Raw genomic sequence first — 22074 nt, 5'->3', positions numbered from 1 at the left:
GGGGGGGGGGGGCTCTTGTGGTGGTGGAGCAGGTCAGTGAGGTTGGAAGGGGCCTGGTTATAGAGGGCTTTGTGTGTGAGGAGGAGGATTTTCTACTGACTGCTTTGGGGTTTCCCAAAGCAGTCAGCAGTGAAGATTCGGGAAGGGGGTGGTGTGGTTGAGGAGGCGCTTTTGGAGTTTTGGATGCATTGATGTTTGTTTAGGGCTTTGGCAGATGAACCATAGAGGATGCTACTGCAGTAGTCGATTCGGGATGTAATGAAGGCGTGGATCAGGGTTTCGGCAGCAGAGAAGGTGAGTGATGGGCAGAGACGGGAGATGTTTTTGAGGTGGAAGAAGTCAGTCCTAGTGATATGGTTAAAGTGAAGTTCACAAGTGAGGTTGCTGCCAAAGACGCCTCTGAGGTTGCAGATATGCGGGGATGGAGACAGGGTAGAGTTGTTGATGGAGAGCCTGAAGCTGTTGCTGTTCATTGTGAGGGGTTTGGGGCCGATGATGAACAAAGTTGGTTTGCATCCAGGTTTGTATATCCTGAGGCAGTTGGTCAGATTATATCCTAAAAGTATCACTTATATACATTATAAAAAAGGCTCAATAGGTTTCAATAAACATATTGAAACCAATTTAGTCCAAAATGAAAATAATCAGTCTCAATAAGTCGTTTGTCTTCCAAAACACACTTTAATGCCTGCATGGAACTGACCAAAAACTCAAAAGACCTCTAAGAAATGTTCACTAATATAATACCAATCAAATGCAAAACAATAGTATGTACAATCAGAGGTAAAACTTCACAGTAGTGTGTAGAAAATGATGTGAAGTATAACGTGTGTCCTGTCATCCCTGTTAATCTGGTCAAATCTGTTACCGTAACGTCAGTCTTGTTGCTGTCATTAATTTGATGGAGAAAAAACCCCCAACTAAACTATATTATATTTTGGACTTGGCCATTCTTTCAAGATTTCTCTTCTAAAAACATATTTTTTCTTCACAGACGTGGTCGCCATCCAAAATTAGGGTCCTCTTGGTCATATCAAAGAAAAAACAATATTGAAAAAATAATCCAAAATCTGAAAATGATCTCACTGAAAAGAGGGACTAATGTACTGCTCATTTATGTGTGTACTATTACATATACACCCGGCACCGCTCCCACCGGCCAATCGCCGTTGTACGTCGAGCTTAACCCTTACTTTTACTTAAGTAAAAGTACAAAAACATTACAATAAAAAAAAAGCACTCATAATACAGAATATCCCATTTCAGAATAATATTTATTACAGGATTATAGTTTATTATTACTGTTATTGATGCATTCATGTGTAAACATCACTTTAATGTTGCAGCTGGTACAAGTGGAGCTCATTTTAATGACTCTGTAGACCGTAAAACTTCAACTAACAGCCTACTCTCAACTAGACGCCTGTCGTAATGGAATTACATGTAAGTAGTTAGGTAGGTAGGTACATTTATTTGTAACAGGTTATATAGAGAATCTACTTACTGTATATGATTGTTAAACCGCCCAACAGTATATAAAACGTTTAAGTATCTCCACCACAGTCAGATACAACATTAAGATGCTGCTGACATGTTAATGCATCAGTAATTATAATCCATATGCATATATTATCATGCATCTGAACTCTATGAATGTATTCTAGATACCCAATGTGCAATATTCTCTGCTTCAATACCCTGGCTACTGTCCCAATACTGTTGTTTTTAAGGATTATATCCATTCCACATCAACTCTACCAGTACTCACTATTCCTATTAATATCTAATTCACTACTACTATTTATTATGCCACTTAATGTTAATACTGTAAATATCTACACTCCTTATATTTATATTTGTTTACTTTTCCATGTCAGCTCTACCTGTACTCATTCTTCCTATTAGTATTTAATTCACTACTAATATTTATCATTAAATTTCTTTTATTTTGTAAAACAACGTACACATCACACTCCTTCATATTTCATTATATTTTCTACTTACCTGCTTTCTATTATTATTTCTATTCCTTAATATCTGGATACACAAAGTGAGTAATTGTAACACAAAGAACTCTCCTCAGGGATCAATGAAGTATTTCTGATTCTGGTATTGCCTCCATGGTGAGTATAAAAGTGCATTATAGTAAAATATATAATTTTTTCTTAACCAAATTACATGTAACTAGTTACTCTCCAACACTGGTAGAACTAGTTACTTTGCACATTATGATGATTGTTACAGTATATAAAACGTTTAAGTATCTCCACAACAGGCAGCTATAACATTAATATGCTGCTTACATGTTAATGCATCAGTAATTATAAACCATTTGCATAATAATCATGTAACACTGAGTCCGTATTGCCTCCATGGTGAGTGAAATAGTGAATTATAGTTTTTCTCTCCAGTCTTCCCCCCCCCCTAAATGCACGCCCATGGACGTAGCTATATTCATAGTAAACCTACATTTAGTTATGTAACTCTCTTTCCTGTCTAATATCTGGAGATAGATCCACTCTCCCTTCACGCAGCGCTGCTTCGGCGCAGAAGCGGGCTAAATAAATAAAATAAAAAGTACAGTAAAAGCTGGGTCAGAGTGAAGTGTGGAGGCGAAGCGCTGGCTGGGCCTCGGACAGGTTTAGCCTCATTCCAGCGCGCTGTGTCCTGGAGACTCCGCGCGCACCGCACAGCACAAACCCCGATCTCTTTCCTTGTCCCTTCGCCTCCACCTAACCTGACGGATTCAGAGCCTCATTTCCCTCCGCTGTGATCGACATCGCTTTCCGTCCAATCAAAGCGCCCGGCACCGCTCCCGCCAGCCAATCACCGTCGTACGTGGATCTTAACCCCGTCGAGCACGCTGCGGTGCGCCTCTGTTATGTGTGCCATGGTCTCAGCCCAGCAGTGTTGACAATAGGGTGACAAGAAACAGCCCCGAATCAGAAACCGAGCTGAGGAAAGCACCAAATTACAAGGGGGTTTGGGGAAGACGAGCAGTTGAATCAGTAACAGGAATGTAATTGCGTGAATATAATCGTTTTATATAGCCGTGTTTTGTTATTCATGGGAGTTTGAGGATTATTCCGTTGGAAGGAAAAAAAAGGTACTCGTGGGTTTGGCTGTTTCAGGCCAGATTTTCCTGCTGTTCCGCCGCTGCTGCTGCTTGGGGAAGGCTGCACCGAGCTGGGAGGTAGCCTAACCGGTTAGCCCGTTAGATTGTCCAAAAACATAGGATAACTCCTCGCCGCCGTCTCCGTTGCAAAACCGCAAAAGGATCAAGGTAAAGTACCACGATTGGAGGGGTAACAGCATCTCGGTCGGCTGCATCAGCTTGTCGGGCTCGGGTCGGGACTCGGGACGGTGTGTGTGTTCCAGTCTTTGGGCGCTAGCTAACGGTAGCAGCATTAGCACTGCCCCTGTATTTACATCTGGGATGATGGGTGATCGCCCAAGCCCGCCCAGGTAACGTTATTTTACTAGCACAACATGTAAATTTAGATTTCTTTCTATTCCAATGTTTCATGTCAGCTTTCTTGTGTTTCTTTATTTTATTTTATTTTTCTGCAAGGCGCAGCGCAAAAGCTAGCCGAGGCTACATGTTCAACTTGAGCTAACCCGCGGTAGCCGTAGCACTGGTGTTAGCTCGCTCGCTAGCAACCTAAAAATGCCATTTTTTTTATATAAAGCTGCACAGCTGTGATAAAAGGTTAGATTGCCTAAATGTTAATGCTATTTAAGGGTTTATTTGTACTCGTAGGAGACCACTAACTAACAGTGTGTGCGTTAAACACTTTGTAACGGTTAATCGGGAAGCTATCGTTGCTAGCTAGCTAGCTAACGTTAGTGAGGTTATCGCGCTGTCAAGTTTTGAATATTATGCTGCTGCCAGGCCCAACATGGCCAAGCTAACGCTCCCAAAACTGCTTGATTGTTTTGACCTTATGCTGTGGATGGCTTACTTTGCTGCTCTGGCTGATAATAGTAAATAACATCAAATTGCTCTGTAAATGGATATAATCTTTATGATGTTGTTTGCCTTAGGCAGAGGCTCTAAGTGACTGATCTTTCCAGGCTGATGTCAGTGGAAAGCAGTAGGTTTGCTTGAAAGTAAAATGCTGATGTTTTAATCCTCTTGGGTTGAAAAATAAAAAGCCCCAGAGAATCTGGTCTGAGACAGGTTCAAGCTTTTCCTGTGAAGTGAAGCCAACTGTGAAATGTGTGGTGATAATGCGATATGAACTTTGACTGGCTTTTGCACTAAGATACTGTGTCTGACAAACTCCTGACTCTAAATATACCACCCGGCCGTCTGTCATGTTTTCTTGTACCATCGTTTCAATATCTGTGTAGTGTGTGTGTGTAGGGATGTCACAGTACCAGAAATTTAGTACTGATACCAGTAAAATTCCACGATTCTTGATGCCACGGTTAAAAACAAAACAATAAACCTCATTTACTTCAACTTACACTCCTTTCTCTCCTCCTGTCACATTTGAACTTTACAAAGAACAACTGACAGCTGTGAAAGTTGGGAGAGGATCTCCAGGACAGATCAGATGTGATTTGATGTCTAAAGATGAGCAGACTATTGCAAGTAAAACTTTGCACTGTGCATATTTAATTATTAAATTCAGACTAACAGGAGTGAAATGTTTAAGGATGGTCACTATCTATATTGGCAGTTGTTCAGGATTTTTATATTTAAAAACAAAAAAGTAATTGATGATTAAAATTGATGTTATTGAACTTTTAAGATGGTCCCTAACTCCGCTATAGTGACCGGCACGTTTGACAGACATCATGTCCTTGGCTTTGCAAACTGCATCGTCATCTTTGGTGATATTCAGGTGATCAAAACTGTGAAACGTTCTCCCTTGATTACCTCTAACTGGGCAAAAATCGAGGCTTTGACACAGCTAATTGAAAGTAACATCCACTACAACTTCACCTTGGTTTCCATACTCTTTCTGCAGCTGCACTTGTCGCTATCTTCCACGTGTTGGATCTCCGGTACCTTCTGTACCTGGCAAAACGGGTACTGACATGTATTCAGAATTTTGGTATCGACTTGGTATCTGTTCTCGTGACATCCCTAAATGTGTGAATACAACCAGCCAGACAGAGAGATCATCACCCCTAATGACTCTGTACGTGGATGATGAGAGGTAGACAAATGGTGATGAGTGAGACACGCAGAAAGATAAAGATAAGGGGTGATTAAATGTACTCATTATACAGGAACAATCTTCTTCTGTCTACTCAGACTTTTACTTTTTCCACCTGACCTCTGCCCTGGCAGTCATGTGTATCAGCAGCATGCCAGAGGCCAGGTGTGGCGTTACGCATTACATGTGATGGTATTTGCAGTGCCATTGTGTGTGTTTTTATAAAGGCGTACTCTTTAATCTTGGCACTGTCACACAGGCTCATCTTCAAGGTTTCTGAATGTCACGTCACGTCGAGGGCAAGTCCAGCCGTTGCTGAGATAGCTTACCATCCAAAGTCTCCTGTCTTTATGATGTCGTTACTGCCTCCTCCTTATCAGCTCTGTGTGTGTGTGTGTGTGTGTGTGTGTGTGTGTGTGTGTATTGAAAGTTACTGAGTTCATTAGTTCTTGACTGTGTGAGCAGCGTAATTATGCTGTGTCTGAATCACACCAATTAGACGTGGCGTCAGATTGCAGCATTCAGTCAATAATGGCAACAGGAGACTTTTAGAAGAAGTGACTTGTAGAAAGATGTGAAATGCTAGATCGGGGATTCATGCTGATATAATTAGTGCTGAGACCACTTATCTATTTATCGGTAAATCCAGGAAATTGATGTGTAAACAGAATCTTTGTTATGCATAAATAATCGTTTGAAACTCTATTGGTTCTGGCTTCTGGACTTGGTAACAGCTGCACAGATGAAAGTTTTAACTTGTACCTAACCTGATTTTTAAGGATAATTTATTTTAGTTTTCTCTGTTTGTCGTGCAAACATCTGTGTAAACGCAGATATTGAATATAAAGTGGACTGATCCAAAACAATTATATCTGATTGTTGCAGTTTTGATAATTTATAGGAAAAATTAAATAAACTCTCTAGTTCCAGCTTGTCAGATGTTAATATTTGCTGGTTTTCTTAATAGAAAACAGAATTTTCTTTTTTGGCTTTTGGACTGCTGGTCGTACAAAACAAGACATGAAGAAATCACCTTGGGCTTTCAAAAACTGTATGAGGCATTTATCTCTATTTTCTGACACATTGTAGACCAAGAGATGCATTGATTCATTAAGAAACTTATTGGCTGATAAATTGATATTTGCAGCCATAGTTTAAGGACATTTCTTTAAGTTTTTTGTACGTAGTCTCCTTTTGTCTACTTAGTGTTTTACTGTTTCAGTTTTAATTGTATGTCTTTTGGACCGGGTGTGTGTCCTTTAATAAAAGCTTGATTGATTAGTCATCAAACATTTTTTTATAACGAACAGGCGGACAAAACTATCTGGTTCCAGCTTGTCAGATTTTAATATTTGCTGGTTTTCTTAGTGTTATTATAGAAACTGAATATTTTTTGGCTTCTGAAAATGAGGGCTCTGGCAACTTGTAATAAGCGTTTCTTAATATTTGCTGATATTTTATAGTCCGTTCACCCTCTGCAATTTTCAAAATTTTTGCGTTTAAATTGAAGGCCTTCCTTCAAAAATAAAAAGCCAGTTTTTATGTTCCTCTGTTCCTTTTATCTGTAACATAGTCGGTAGAGTAATTAGTGTTAAAATAATCTTTTGTTGCTGACCTGTCCAGAGTTTCAGCAATTTTTGGCTGTAATATTATTTGAAGAACGTATCTTTAATTTCTTGTGTTTAGTCATGAATGATGCTTTCTAGCTTGGCTCTGCAAAGACACTTAATATATTTTTGGTTGGACAAAACAAGACATTTAAAGCAGTCTCTGATAGTGCTGAAGGAGTGAGTAAATTAATTGTTAGTTGCATTTCGGGATCATTTGCGTTACGAGTCATCAAAGTTATTCAGTAGTAGATAATATTATCCATCATGATGAGACTATATGTTGGCATAAATGTCATGCTGGAGTTTAAATATTTGTCTTTCTCAACTAATAGGCTGCGTTTTGCAATCTGCTGAATTGATTTAGTCGCTCTAGTAGAACGCAGGAGTGAACGCCTCTACCTGCTTGTTGACTTGAGATGGAAGCATTGCAGTGAAGGAATATTCATACCCAAAAGTTGAGTCAAACATCTTGCTTGAATTCAAACTTGGGACCACATGCGAGATCCTAGCGCTTCCCTCCTGCCAGCCTCCCTTTTATATCCTCTCTGTGCATTTTGTTCTCTCAGTTCAGCTCCTCTCGCTCTGCCTTGCCGTTGCCTATTTGTTGCCTTCCTGTTGAGCAGCAACTCCCTCCCTCCCTCCTCTTCCTCCCTTTCTGCTGCTCTCCCCGTTGTTCGCCGAGCCCCCTCCTCTCTCCTTCCTCCTTGTTCTTTAATCCCACCCTCCCCGAGCCTGTTTCGATGTCATCTGGCCGCTTATGTAAGAAGCATGGGAGGGGAACGGCTGTGTCGCTTGGGTGCCATACGCCTGATCAGCCGCCGTAGTCTTGTTTCTCGCCTCGTGTGTTTGTGGTGGCGCTGGAGTGCATTCGCCATTAGCCGGCTACTCGGCGAGCGAGCTAGACAGTGTGGGACTGATGGTTGTACACGGGGATTCCAGTGCCCCTTTTCACAGGTAAGAGGAGCAGCTGGAAAACCCTGTTTGTGCAGTTTTAAGGTTGAGGGGGACGGATTGTGGTTCCTCCACTGGTGAGGGTCACCAAGTGGCGAAGGCATGAAAGCATTGACAGCTCCCACCGTTGCTGTTGGCGATGTAAAAACTATGAGTTGATTGATGCATTGTTTATTGAGATGTACAACGTCACAAATGCATCCTAAAAATGCAGCAGACAAGCGTTCGTTTGATCAGAGCTGAATGAAGCCGACTGGCTAAATAATCCTTAAAGGGATTGAAGGTTGTGTTAAGATGCTCTGTGTGTGTGTGTGTGTGTGTGTGTGTGTGTGTGTGTGTGTGTGCGCGCGCATAGTTCAAATAAAGTCAGGTTTATTTCTGTAGCCCAAAAAGGCATTACGTCTCCAGACCTTCAGCTAACAATTCATTTCCTTATTGATTTAATTTGCTTATATTTTTCCTGTTAAATCAACTAATTGCTTTGTCTATGAAATGTCAAAATGTGTCCCAAGATATCCAGTTTACAATTTTATATATAACTGAGAGAAGCAGCAGATATCCACACTGAAGAAGCGATAACAGAGAGTGGAGTAAAACGGATCATTGATTGCTAAAATAGTTGCTGATTATTTATCTGTGCGTCAGATAATCACTTAACCAACAAATTGTTTCACCTCTAGTCACACCCTCTATTCTTAAACCCTCTGTTCAGATGAGGAAAATCTCCTCCCCAAAAAACACCCTCAGTGTCTGTGAGGTAAACTTTTTATTTTATTTTTATTTTTTTTTAGGATATTGGATGACAGCTGCTTCTCCTCTTCATCTTCACAACTACAGGAATTGTAGATTTCACCGTTTTACAGAAATAAAACCTGATTGTCACAAAGGCGTCAAAGAGTGTGTACGTCAGAGCTGTTCCGCTATAAGCCATTAGCCGCAGATAATCTCCGAGCGAAGGTGATTTTCAGAGGCTCTGCCCTGCTTTGTCTGGTCTTTGCTGAGGCTTAGCAGCACACAGGGAACAGGTGTCGTTTCCCCCTTTTTATTTATGCTTGCGACGAGGCTGAGACGATGCTGGGACTCGCCGTGTATGACATTTGAATAGTTCTGTGCCGAAACTCTGAAAGGCAAAACAGTCGTCTAGAAATGGTAATTCTTTCCTTCAGGTGCTGCACAGTCTCCCATCATGCCTTGTATTCAGCCAGCGTTTTATGTTTACCGCCGAACACACAGCAGGACTTTTCAGATTAATGGCGAGATACCTGTCAGATTGGCTGGTGGAGGGGGTTAAAGTAGCAGCCAATGACGAGACAGATCAGCTGGAGGTATTTTCCCACCCTGCTGACGAAACTGATGCCCAACAGAAGGCGTTCATGCAGACGGATCATTAACAGCTGTGGTGTTATGAAAGAGAAGGCAGTGAGCTGTGTTGACAGACGACTCTCTGCATCTGTATGTAATTGGTTTTGTCGTGTGAATCTGTCTGCAGGGTTTAGTAGTATATTAAAATAGTACCCACTGAGCTCTAGTACATTTGTGTAGTTATGACTTAAGGCTTTAACCAACGATTATTTTCATTATCAATCCATCTGTCAGTTAGTGTTTGCTCTGGTCAGTTAATTGTACAGCGTTTCCCACAGGACTTTGGTGGGTGGACCTTGGACCCCCCCCCCCCCCTCCAGACAGAAGAAGATTTTGTACATTTAAAAGTAAAATGTATTAATCTGGAGCACTTTGAGAGCAAAATTAAGAAGCTACATATATGAAGAACTTTGCGCTCTTGTCAACAATTTTTTTCCTTAAGTAAACAATTTTTATCATAGACACACTGTATAGGTATAAACGGTGACACATTCATTTAATGATTTTCCAACAACCCCAAATAAAAAGATAAGTATAAGTAATTTCCCTAATATTTTAGTGTTTTTTTATTTGTTTTGCTTTTAATGGACAGATTATAGATCAGGGAAGTTTACCATTATACAACACAATGTTATATAATGAAAACATGTAACATATATTATACTTCCTGTGAATATAATCCAATTAATCTTATTTCCATACTGTATTTACGTTGTGTTAACACTTTATTTTGAAAACCAGACGTTCACCAAGTCCGACGCATGATAAATTAAACTGTGTGTGGCTCGTATCTAGTACAATTCAGCCTTTATAGCCGAAGTCTCCTTAATTAATGGGAAACACTGTTGTATCCCACAGTCATGTTTTAAATGGTTGTCTTCTCCAAATAAAGGGTCCACTATCCTAAGATAATTAATTGACAATGATATCTCTTATGAGAAGCTGAATCCAGCTCATGTTTTTTGCTTGCCAATTTGTGACTTAATTTTCTGTCAATCGACCTATTAATTACCATACTGATTGTTTAATCACTAGATGCTAGACTGCCTTGCATAAAATAAAAAGCTCCTAGACTTGCATCACAAGACTAAATTAAGTGTTTAGTTTAATATTAGGCTTATTGAGCTTTGTGAAAATGACTGGCTCTGCATCACACAGCAAACAATCATGTATTTAAGTAAGGCTGTTGCTTAAAACAGTCATCTAGTAACTGCATTGATGACGAGAAGAGATGCGCCAGAATCACATCATATGTTTGTGTCGCAGCAATTAATCAGCAGCACGTTGCAGTGTCTTGGGGGGGGGGGGCTTGTTGTAAGTTAGGAAAGTAGGGCACGTAGCGCTTTTCGCTAACCAATTTCCTGGGGGAAACCCTGAGCGCTGTCCACACCTGGGCCTGGAAGATTATAGAACAAGGGTTTGGCCACGTCGGGGAAGTTGGGAACAATCTTCTTCTGTTAGTCACTTGTCAAGAATCATGTTTAGAAAAGGCAAGCTGATGTAAACAAGCCTGTTTAGTTGCTCTGCTTATTAATTACAGTTGTCAGTTTTGATTATCATCTTCCTCTATTCGAACATATATTCATCACCACCCTAACGCCACCTCTCGAACCACAGATGGACGCGATGCTGCGCTCATTAATCACTTTTAAAACAGCAGCACACTGTATATGACGATGGACAATCAGCTGTGCAGCCTCACATAGTTTGTAAAAGGCTTTTCTCTGTCCACAACCTCAGGCAGCAGGCTGACGAGTGTGTTTGTACTGAAGGCTGAGTGTGTCCTCTCCCCTCCTCCTCCTCTGTCCGCTGTTATAAACGAGGCCTGGTGGACACACAGTATGACTGCCTGTGTGACTTTGACAGAGCATTAGAGATGAGCCTGCAGCGTATCATTCACGTCTTATTACGTAACGGTTTCTTGCTAGAGCTCTTAAATTAATTTCTCCTTCAGACTTTCATGTCACCCGGCTGGGTTAGTGAGGACTGATCGGGGTCTTTGTCGTCTCCTGACATCAGTGTCTCCAGCTATTGTTGCTCATGTGGAAGTCGGGACAAGTGAACGACACAGCGAGTAAGAACATAATTAGATTGACACTTAAATTACTTAACTCTAATTGAAGCTTCAGTCCAGTGATCAACTCCATTATAATTAGAGTTTGATGGATTTTGAAGGTTGATATTGACACCAGTATTTTAAGTCATTAATCTCAATCTCAACTGGATTTATTTCCATTAAATTTGGCGCAGACGTTCATGGTGCTACGAAGATTAATCTTAATGACTTTGATGATCTCTCTGACTTTTTATCTTGTGCCGTCAACAGCACAAAGTTCATGTCATGGGACCTTTTTAAAGATAACTACTGAATTCCCTTCACCATGGTTCAATTCCCACCATGACAAAGGGCACCTGACCAAGACATTTAACCCCCTAATTCCTCCAGAGGCGTGCAACCGTTGCCATATATAGCAACTGTATGTCTTTTCGGATCAATACATCAGCTGAATGAGAAATTATTTATTATAAGTTCGCACAACTTCCATTGGGTCTTTATAAAACATATTGCCAAAATGACAACAGAAAGAAAGGTACTTTTACAATCCTCAAGATATATTAGGATGAATCCAGTAAATGGAAGATCAAACACTCTGGGGTAATGAGTTTTACAAAAAAAAAGGGTTTGATATCAAAATCCTCATTGATACGATTGGGAATCTGTGTATAACCTTCAGTCTATCTGTACTTTGAGGTCAGACATAACATGCCAACATGTTGACATTGTAAATGTGACACTAATATACAACATGTTCTGGTGCTGACATGCTAGCAAGTATTTAAATTCAAACCTCTGCACATAGTCTTGCTTACTGCTGGTTTGTTGCATATTTACATTTACATGTACATTTATTCATTTAGCTGACGCTTTTATCCAAAGGACCAACAACACGTAACACGTTGGGGGGAAAACACACACACATAGCCATGCAGGTAATCAATGAAAAACCCCAGAACGGCTACCAAATCAAGAATGAACCTCAGTTAAATTAAACGTTTGCAGGCTAAAATGCTAATCGTCACATCAGCATGTTAACATCTAATCATCTAAGTGAGTATGATGGCCTTGGACGTTGTGTCTCATCTAATCTGCAGGATCAGATGGGTTCCTCGTCCCCTCTGACAGCCGAAATAAATCTTCACTTTCACTTTTGCAAGCTTTTCCCCGTGGGTGTGGTTCAGAGGTTCAGTTTGCAGCGAGACGTGTGACTTCTGCTGCGGCTTGTTTTTGTTGTCGGCGTCTGAGCAGCCAGTTTGTTAGATGTGTTTTAGACGTAATCAGCAGCAAACACACAGCAGTGGACGTTTCCTCAGCTTCCTCCCACTGTGGCGGCGCATCACGGCCGCAGAACCAGCTCCGTTGTTGTGGGTAGACACTGCTGTTTTTGGTGTTTGTGTGTTTGTGTTTGAGTGTAAGTGGTCTGTTGGCAGGTACTATAACCAGCTAAGGCCTAAATAGTGTCCCATGCTGGGAAAATGAGGCTGTCTGCAGTGGCTGCACAGGTTTGTTGTGAGACTAATAAAATGCTGGAGCAAGGCGGACTGAAGCCGAGCTAAAGGAGTCAGTGGGGATGTTTTTTCCTTTTCTCCTTTGCTTTCATGAGCTCCCAACCAGGAACAAACTTTGTAGCTGTGGAGCTGCGTGATAATGGCTAAACATGTCACTTTGGTGCATTTGTAGCCCCAGATAGTTCAAAATTTAATAAGACAACATGAAAGAAATAGTGAAACGTCTAAATGAGCCAGTAAATTCTAAAATAAAATAATTATTTATTGAAAGTGATTGGCTGAAAGCGAGGGAGGTGGTGAAGACACCACTTAGCAGGAAAAGTTAAAGGATAATTTTGGCATTTTTAAACCATATTTTGGTGTTGAAATGACTAGTAGGTACAAAAAGTTTTGGAATCCATGCAGTAGATTGCTCCCGGTGAAACCCTTTGTTTTCAACTTGCTCTGAAATCTTGTGAGAGGCGAATTGTTGCAGGAAGACGCTGGTTGAAATGAGGGAGCGGAGTTTGTTGTGTACGTTGAGGAGCTGCTTGCAAGACTTTATTTTCCAACACCGCAAACTGCTGTTTCCACCGTCGTCTTCCTGCAACAGTTCGCCTCTCACGAGATTTCAGAGCGAGACTTAAGGAATATGTTGCAGCCCCTGCTGTTGGTTCAGCTGCAGGGGCTTTTGTACCTACGAGTTTTGATTAAGGTTACACAATGTATTGGTTCATTTACAGATTCTATTTATTCCTGATGTCTTATTTATTTATTTAACACTGAACTCTTTCATACAATGACGGGGTCATACAGGTGATGAAACTTCTAATAGGGATAAAGTTCAATGGATAAAAGGAAGTTATAGGCATTGAATATTCTATCCATCTCCATTTAAACACATCTTTAATTTGAAAACTGTGTTATTTCTGTAGGACTGTTAATATAGAGTGGTTAATCATTATTCCCTTGGTAAACTGAGATCACTCTAAGCTTACATCTGATGTGATTGTGTTAACCGCTCACCCCCACCCCCTCCCCGCTTGTGTGTTTCTCCCAGCAGGGCTATGTCCTCGGCAGCCACCACGTCTCCATCTGTGGACAAAGTGGATGGATTTTCACGGAAGTCTGTCAGGAAGGCCAAGCAGAAGCGGTCGCAGAGTTCGTCCCAGTTCCGCTCTCAGGGCAAACCCATAGAGCTCACGCCCTTGCCACTGCTTAAGGGTAAGTGTGTGTGTGCGAGTGTGAATAGTGGGGTTGATGGTGTGATAACGCTGCCAAACACTCGCATTAAATAACTGCTGAAATGAACTTACAGCTATGTTTCTGCTAAAGTAATCAACATCAATTTATTATGAACAGATCACAGATAAGACGGGGGTTTCACACATTAAGCTAGTCGGTGAAAGTCTTGCTTCATTAGGCGCAACTTACTCTGCTATTGATCAGTTTCAACACAGTTTGAACTTGTGACTTCTCCATTTAGGATTGAAGTCAGTCACTTTCTGCAAAACTAACACATAATTGGTTATTAATTTGAATGCAACCCTTGTAGTTCTCTTAAACTACGTCTTTTACTTCACGGTGCCTCGCTTGAGTTGAGAGCGAAAGATACTGTAAAGCACATACATTTTACAAAGTCAGTAAACCAGTTTTCTCCTTTTGTCTTCAATAAATAGAACAGCAATTGGCCAGTTTACTTATAGGGCAACAGGGCATGCAACATATCAGAAAGCATTTCAAATCAAATGTGACAGCCCTGCTGTTAAATGGTTTGTTTGCTCCAGCAAGTTATAAGCAAGCTGAGTAAAGAAACTGAAATTATAGATGGCGGAAAGCAAAGCTCAATGACCAGTCACTGTAGTTACACTCGGAAATAGATTTTAGGAGCAGAAATATGTACTTTACTGACTAAAACAGGAGCGTATCTGTTCAGTCGGATGTGTTGAAAAACACAGCTGAAACGCCTGCTGTGTAGACCAGCCTTTACAAAACAGCAACTTTAAGCAGTTAGCTGAGCTGAAATTTATCCCTGAACAACCACATTGAATATGCAGTTCCAAAATCCTAATTATTTAATCATCTGGAACGACAGAAAATGAAATGAATTAACCTCCTTTAAGGACTTGGTGGTGAATGTTTACGGGCGCCCTGGTGGTCTTAGGGGTTTAAGGTGCTGACCATGTGGTTGTGGCGTCCCAGGTTTGAGTGTGACCGCTGACCTTTTTTGTTGCACGTTAAATATCCTGCGTATTTCTGCATTATTTTACACACACTTCCATGAAATTCAGATATGTTTGTTGTCTTTAAAGGTCAAAGCTTTTTCAAACATTTGTATTCATTGACCAATCAGAGGCTTGACGTCTAGATGAGTCAATAAACATCTGTAGGGATGCACCGAATGTTCGGCCACCGAAATTAATCGGCCGAAAATAGCAAAAAATCACTTTCGGTGTTCGACCTAATATGTCAAAAGATCGAATACATTTTACCGAACAATTACGTTGACATATCAGCAGACTGGAGGCATTTTAAAGTGTCTGAGAAAGACGCAAATATGGCCGTTTGCAGACGCCGTTCTGCTGAATTGACTCCCAGCACATCCACTCCATCTGTGGCTGACTTCTTAGAAAAGAACCGCTTTGAGTGTTTCTGTCAGTCGTCTGTGAGAAGGCGATTAAGCTAGCCACACCTACATTTGGAGTGCACACGTATTCAAGCCTTTATGGTAAATCCATTGAAGCTGCCCAGAGGGAGCTGACAGGCAGGTTAGAGACTTTATCCTGTCAGTTTGTCTCTTTACAAAGACAAGTGCTGCAGTATGAGAGTCCTGCCTGAAGAGAGGCTGTGAAGTCTTCATGTTACGCCGTACGAGAACCACGTACAACATTAATCAAACTGGGTCGGACTGGATGAATTTAGCGCGAGGAGGATACGCATGTGACAACGTCCGGTTTTCAAAATAAGGCGTATATACAGGATGGAAATAAGATTAATTGGATTATATTCACAGAAAGTATAAAACATATTACATGTGTTCATTAATAGTAAATAGACACGTGTAATTTACTTTACCGGACCCTCTGGGGCCTCGGACCCCCCCACCGTAATCTCTCTCCAAATCCTGTGGGGGAAACTGAGGAAAAAGCACATTTTGACTATTTACTTTATGCCATGGTAAAAAAAAAAAGAAGCAAAATAAATGGATAAAAAATTAGTACTTCATCGGGTTTCAGTATTCGGCAATTTTTGTCATTATATTTGGTTTCGGGTTCGGCCAAGAATTTTCCTTTCCGTGCATCCCTTAACATTTGTGATGTCAAGATTCTGCAGTGAGTTTTCGACATTAGCTTCACCTTCACCCCAGCTTGTCTTTTAATATTTAAACCACGCTCTGAGCGCGTGTTTGTCTGCTGTCTGCCTCCCGAGCTCTTCTCTGCCCAGAGATGCCTTCATGAAATTCAGAGCCCAGAAATGATTGTGAAACCGGTGCTGCTAAACCTGAGCCAGTTATTTTCCTGCCCAGCTTTTTCCAGAGTCTAGCTCTGTCTGGGTGTTACTGTTGTTGTTTCCATGCTCCTTTGTGTTCCTGTGTGTGTGTTTGTGTGTTAGCTACGTGCCCAGACAGGTAGATCATCAGTGCTGCTGCCTGTCAGTGACGTAGAGAAAGTATGTCTACGATATCCTGTTTCCACAATTGTTAACGTCTGGGGAAGGCTGTTCACACACATCATGTTCATATGGAGCCTCTATGATAAGGTACATGTGTGTTTCATGTGAAATAGGTAAAATAAAAACAACACCACAAACCACGCTTGTTTTGTTCTATTCTCTTTTATCCTGTTTATCCTCACATGACCCTTGGATTCATCTTGCAACCCCTTTGGGGGTCCTGACCTCCACGTTGGGAACCACTGATCCAGATGTAGATACAATTAAACAGATTTTTTTTTATCTTAAGATGCATGTTGTGCAGGAACAGGAAGTGGCGGCGGCCAACTGACATGATGCAATATCGTCTCTGACTTGTAAATACACGAGCAACATGTCACACAGCAGGTCAAAGTGAATTTGTTGATGCGTGGTGCGCAGTTGGGCGTAGTACTACACAGTGAAACGCCGCATCACGTTTCTCTTGTGTAAATACAGCGGCGGTGTGTTGTGGTGGTGACGGCAGGAATGCAGCCACACAGAAACCAGACTGAACCGTCACAGCTGGACTGAAAACCACCTCCTGGTTCCTGCTGAGCCTCCGCCCTGCCGCATCACAGAGGGCGGAGCTTACGTTCAGGACAGGAAGGGACCCCTGAGCTCTTGTCACTCATTGACTGCTCACTACTCCCTGTGTAGAGTACTATGTAGTGAGCTTACCAGCAAAATGAAGACACTTTTGAACGCTTATTTTAGACACAGCTCCTGTGTTTTTATGTTAGTGTGTGTGAGTCTGCGTTCATGCTGCTCTTTACGTGCTGTCCTAATGTAAACCTCTACGCCCCAGACATTGTTTGTAAAAGTACGCACAAAGAAAGGCAGAACTCAGCTTCCTAGAAAGCAGAATTTCTAAGTTCTCTTTTCTGGACATCTGCCAGCACAACTAGGACCGCATTATTGTGAACAAAACAAAACAGTGTTTCCCATTAATTAACGAGACTAAGTTAAGGGATTAAGTTAAAGGGCTGATGCTGCTGCGTTGTACATGGGGAAACAGCAGAGAGAGCGACTTGTTGTCGACTTTATATGCTTTATATGTGCTGTACAGTGCAAGAAAAAAGGTTGTGGTGAATGATAGAAAGGACAGAAAGGTGTGAACATTTGTCATGAATCTGGGGTATTGTGACCCTCGTTAGGGCAATATAAAACGTGAGTCTCTCGCAGAAAATCTGATTGTTGGCAAGTACGGTCATAAATGTTATTTGGGCTATGGATGAAACGATTACCGGTTTAACGGTAAACCATGGTAAAATTCCCAACGGTTATTATTACCGTACACATTTTAATTACCATGATAACCGGGTACGGTTATAATCTCACGGCAAACGCTGTCCAGCGTCTCTCAGAAGCAGGCGCGCATGCGTAGAATGCAACGTGGGTTTGTTTGGGTCAATGACAGCACGGCGGAAGACGGCGCTGCCGAGACTGGAGTCCGGTCGTATTTTAGTTTTTATGAGAGCGCTGAGGGAAACTTAATTGTGAGTGCTGTGCGTCGTGTGTCGGCAGAGTCTATGACATGAGAACACGTTACGCTGTTCAGTCAGCCAATCAGCATCTCTAGAAACGCTACAGACTCCTCTGTATTTATGTCAGTTTTCGGGCTCATTACAGTTACTATCACTGTCTTCTAGAGACTTATTTGTTTTCATGTAATTGTCCACGGGATCATTGTATTACCTATAAAATCTTGATGATGCACACTGATGATTTTCATGTGTTTACAAAAGGTATTTGCTGTTTTATTTTTTTATGCAAACAAAATGGCCATTGTATTTGTAGTTTTCAACATAAAACTTGTTGAAATGTTTTTTTTTTACACTGCAGAAATTAGCCTAGCGGCTAGCTGACTTTTCGTCCACTCATAGCTTTACAATTTATATTTGTGCTAATACTAAACCAGGTGTGTTAAGACTTACTTGTCCGTGGTCGTAAAATATTAAGTGTGTCTTCTAACGTAGGCAAATTTATACTTTTGTCACCGTTAGTCTACGTAACTTTATCTCCCGACGGAACACCAGAGTTGAATTTCAGCGTTATGTAACGTTAATGTTACGAGATGTCGTCGTCAACTCCAATACTTCACCTGAGGCCTGTAACAGGAAGCAGGATTTAAGCTAATCCAGGTAACTTCCGAGTTAACTCTGGGTTTTCAGCAGCACGAAGGTGGTTCACTTCTTACCGGGGTAGATCTCCATGGTAACTGATGCTGAACGGCTAACCTGCCCCTGAGCAGGTTATGATCCAGATAAGAGATCAACTCTGTGAAAACGACGCCTACTGACCAATCAGCTCTCTTGGAAAATGACATCACCATCTGTAGGAAATCCCACAGACTGTTTTAACCAATAGGCTGCTTTATGTTTGCAGCGGCAATGTGGAGAAACTCTTGACTATAGCGATATTATCCTACAGAGACTGATTAAAAGCCTCAGGCTAATGTTGCCTACAGGTTTTTACAGTACAGCAGGATCAGCCTACTTACTGCTTTGAAATGTGTTTAATATTTTTTATTTGCTCCCAGTTCGTTTCACACACCCTGACGCAGCCGTTAAAATAAATATGTGAGGCTGAATATTATGAGCAGTTTGGTAGGGATATTGAAATACTAAATTTTAATATGAACGTAGGCTATCTATTTTAGGTTAGTAAAGCTTTCTTAGGCCTACTACAGAGACTGTAGTCATGTTCCTCCCCGCCTTTTGAGATGTGGTCGCAATAGGCGGGACGGTGAGTTTTCAGTAGCCTAAATGTTGAGATTCAGTCTTTCAGTCACTATTTGAGCACATTTTATGGCATGAATGGAGTTTTCGTTTAATTGCTTTATGAAGTTAATTTAGAAAAATGTTTTAAATGAGGGGGAACGACCCGAGACTTTAATGTGGAAACGCCAACACACAGCCGAGCTGAAAGAATAAGGCTGAGGATATTTTCATAGATACAGCTCATAAAAATCAACACAATATTATAGACTAGGCCTGACTGCGATTTTCTGTCTCCCTGCATGTGTCAGCTGCAGACGTGCTACTGTCGTATTTCTGTAGTGTTACAGTTTAATCCTCGTTCATAAAATATGACTCTCTGCTGACGGTGGACTTGTTCATGTCTGTGATTGGTCATCTGCTGCTAACACCGCCTCTTTTATGTGAACGCGCTCCCGGCTGGATTGGGAAACCCTGGGTTGGTTTACCGAGTTGATGAGCAGCTTCGTGCTACCGCTTATCGCGATTGTTAGGGTTGGTTAAGCCAGATAACGAAAACATATCCTGGGTATGTTGAACTCGCTTCGTGGTACAGGCCCCTGCTCTGCCTCACTCTGTGCACACACAAATGTTTGATTACTACTTCCTATTTCATAACCATAACCTTTTTAATAACAAAGCATTTCATTTTAAAGTTCAATAAATGCATGATGTTTGTCAATTAAAAATTGTGTTAATAATCGTGATTTCAATTATGACAATATAATTGTGATTATGAATTTTGCCATAATCGAGCAGCCCTATGTTAAATAATTTTCTGTACTTATTACAGTATTGTTTGTACAGTAGGTTACAGTGTACTTGTGAACTTGTGTAAAGCAACAGACAGAATTTCCTTTAAGTTTCTTTCATGGTCTCTTTTAGTTTGTCTTTTATGGCTGTTCTGTATTTATCTGCGGCAGGAGGTCGGTCTTTCTCAGTATCTCCTTGCTTCAGTTTCACACGTTCACTTTACATTCACACAGCTCCACACATTTCTCACCTCCCCAGCACAGTCGCAATGTGCTGCTCCCGACGGCCGAGCCGCTCCACAGGAGCTCTGCTTTTACACGGCACAGTCGCTTCAGGAGGCGCTTTGCTTACAACAGAATCTGGCTGTCCTGAATTAGAAACGCAGTCGGACACGTCACCGATAACAGATTTCATTGCTAGGTGATATCCCCTTTCTGCTGCTTCTGTACTGTATTTTGTTCCTGCAGGGACACATACTGTACATTACAGAAGCAAAACACAGTGCTGATAATCATGTTTTTAAATCGTGGCTTCAGTGATGTGTAGCTCTGTTTGAGAGCGCCGCCAAGCCTCCGTGTGGACAGGCAGTGTGGCTGTTGGTGGAGGGTCTGTGCAGAAAAGATAGGAACAGTGCTTCCCCTAGATTCATATGAGTGCACTACTAAAATTCACACAATCATTACTATCAATGGGCTACTAATGATTTTCACTTGCACAGTAACACGTTTGGCTAACTCCCTCTGCTCATTCTTCAAAGCACAACTAACCAAATGACTTTCCTCACATCTAATGGTTGTAGTTCCTCCCCTAAAGTTTTGACTTTAGGCTTTTGGGTTGTTATTTATTATCTGCTCTAGCATTTCCAACTTTTTGTACACAGTTGTGGTAATAATAATGGCCCAAAATTATGTGAAATTACTTTTTTTATTGTAAAACATAACAGTTTCATGGGAGGAACCCATATGCTTATCTGAAAAATGATCCTGTCAGAGACATAAAACTGTGAGATGATGTGAACAGGTTTTGTGATCTGCTGCAACCCTATTTCAAACTGTATTTTACTATAGTATATTAATACTAATATGCTCATGTTAATCTGCATGAGCACCACCAGCTGAGAGTTTCGGTTGGTGGTGTCTGCGGCTTGGTTCCCAGACTGTGGTGGAGTATCACAGAAAAACACCAAATTGATCATTTTAATACCTTCGTTTGAGAAATGTAAACCTGCTTAACATGCTTTAGATTTTCTACAAAACTCATTTTTCATCTTCAAAATTACGAAATTAAGTCTAAAACTGACTATATTCTGAATTTAACTCAGGACCGATCAACTGAAAGAATAAGAGTAGTGTAGCTGCATGATTTTCTTCAGGATTGTTAGTTTTTTAAAAGAAAGACAGGTATCTTTTATGTCTAGGACCCTTTTAAGAAGCGTATCTTCCACTGTTTTTGAAAAAGGATTTCCTGTTGCCCATCGAGGATGTTATTAGTGTGGCAGCTCAACAAAACAAACCTCTTCTCCTGCTTGTCCTTCATTCAACCTTTTCTTGTTGGGATGCATATTTTTAAATTTCCTTTTATTCTGTCTTTCTAATGGAGGAGGCTGTTATGCTTTTTCTTTCCCTCCTTTTCCATAATCTCTCAGCGTTTGCCCTCCCGTCTTGAGGTACACATGTACACAGCAGCAGAGGTGGGCGTATATCTGTATTCAGACCTGTCTGTACATCATCAAGATGCACAAATCACTCCCTCCCTCCTCCTCCTCTTAGCGGGTTAGTCACCGTCACAGGTCAGACTTCATCCAAAAATGACTAGCCAGGGTCTTGGTAAGGCTTGGTGGATTACATAAATCCCATCGTTGGCAGTGCAGCTCATTCCTAGATATTTAGAGGAAGACAAGGAGGGCGCAGTTTCCTCAAAGGGATTCCCGGGCAAACGGATGACGCAAGCAGAATTTTTATAGCAGACCCAGTTTATTTCTCTTCATAGACAAAGCCACGCCCCTATAGTGATTTACCTCTGTGAATTTTTTAATCATGATTTACAAGAGTTATGGCCCAGGATGTTCCTTTGAACAGGCCTTAAAATCCAGATTTTTTTTTTTGTCCTGCCCCGTTTATCTGTAGTTCTCTGACTTGATGCTGCCTCAGACAAACTCTGGGAAGCTGACACTGCACAACAGGTCAGAGCGAGCTGCAGATATAGTAGTTTATTTTTCAGTTTTGTATGACAGTC

At 41.2% G+C, this 22074-nt stretch overlaps 2 protein-coding genes across 5 annotated transcripts in view; both read left to right on the top strand.

Annotated features, from left to right (window-relative positions):
• The window catches only part of kcnh5b (potassium voltage-gated channel, subfamily H (eag-related), member 5b), a 1142829-nt gene that overhangs the window by 891977 nt on the left and 228778 nt on the right, over window positions 1–22074 (top strand). The gene's annotated exons all lie outside the window — the stretch shown is intronic.
• Window positions 2752–22074, top strand: part of ppp2r5eb (protein phosphatase 2, regulatory subunit B', epsilon) — a 62274-nt gene continuing 42951 nt past the window's right edge. Inside the window, exons 1-2 of one of the 4 annotated variants that reach the window (XM_046062580.1) lie at window positions 2752–3283; window positions 13701–13861. In XM_046062580.1, the coding sequence (XP_045918536.1) occupies window positions 13705–13861 (157 nt within the window). In that variant the 5' untranslated portion in view covers window positions 2752–3283; window positions 13701–13704. Of the gene's footprint in view, window positions 3466–13697; window positions 13862–22074 lie in introns of all 4 variants that reach the window. The other 3 variants (XM_046062581.1, XM_046062579.1, XM_046062578.1) reach the window with 3 other exon arrangements.

Source organism: Micropterus dolomieu, linkage group LG11 (assembly GCF_021292245.1).
Source record: "Micropterus dolomieu isolate WLL.071019.BEF.003 ecotype Adirondacks linkage group LG11, ASM2129224v1, whole genome shotgun sequence".
Classification (NCBI taxonomy): domain Eukaryota; kingdom Metazoa; phylum Chordata; class Actinopteri; order Centrarchiformes; family Centrarchidae; genus Micropterus; species Micropterus dolomieu.
This window is presented reverse-complemented; position numbering and strand designations above follow the sequence as displayed.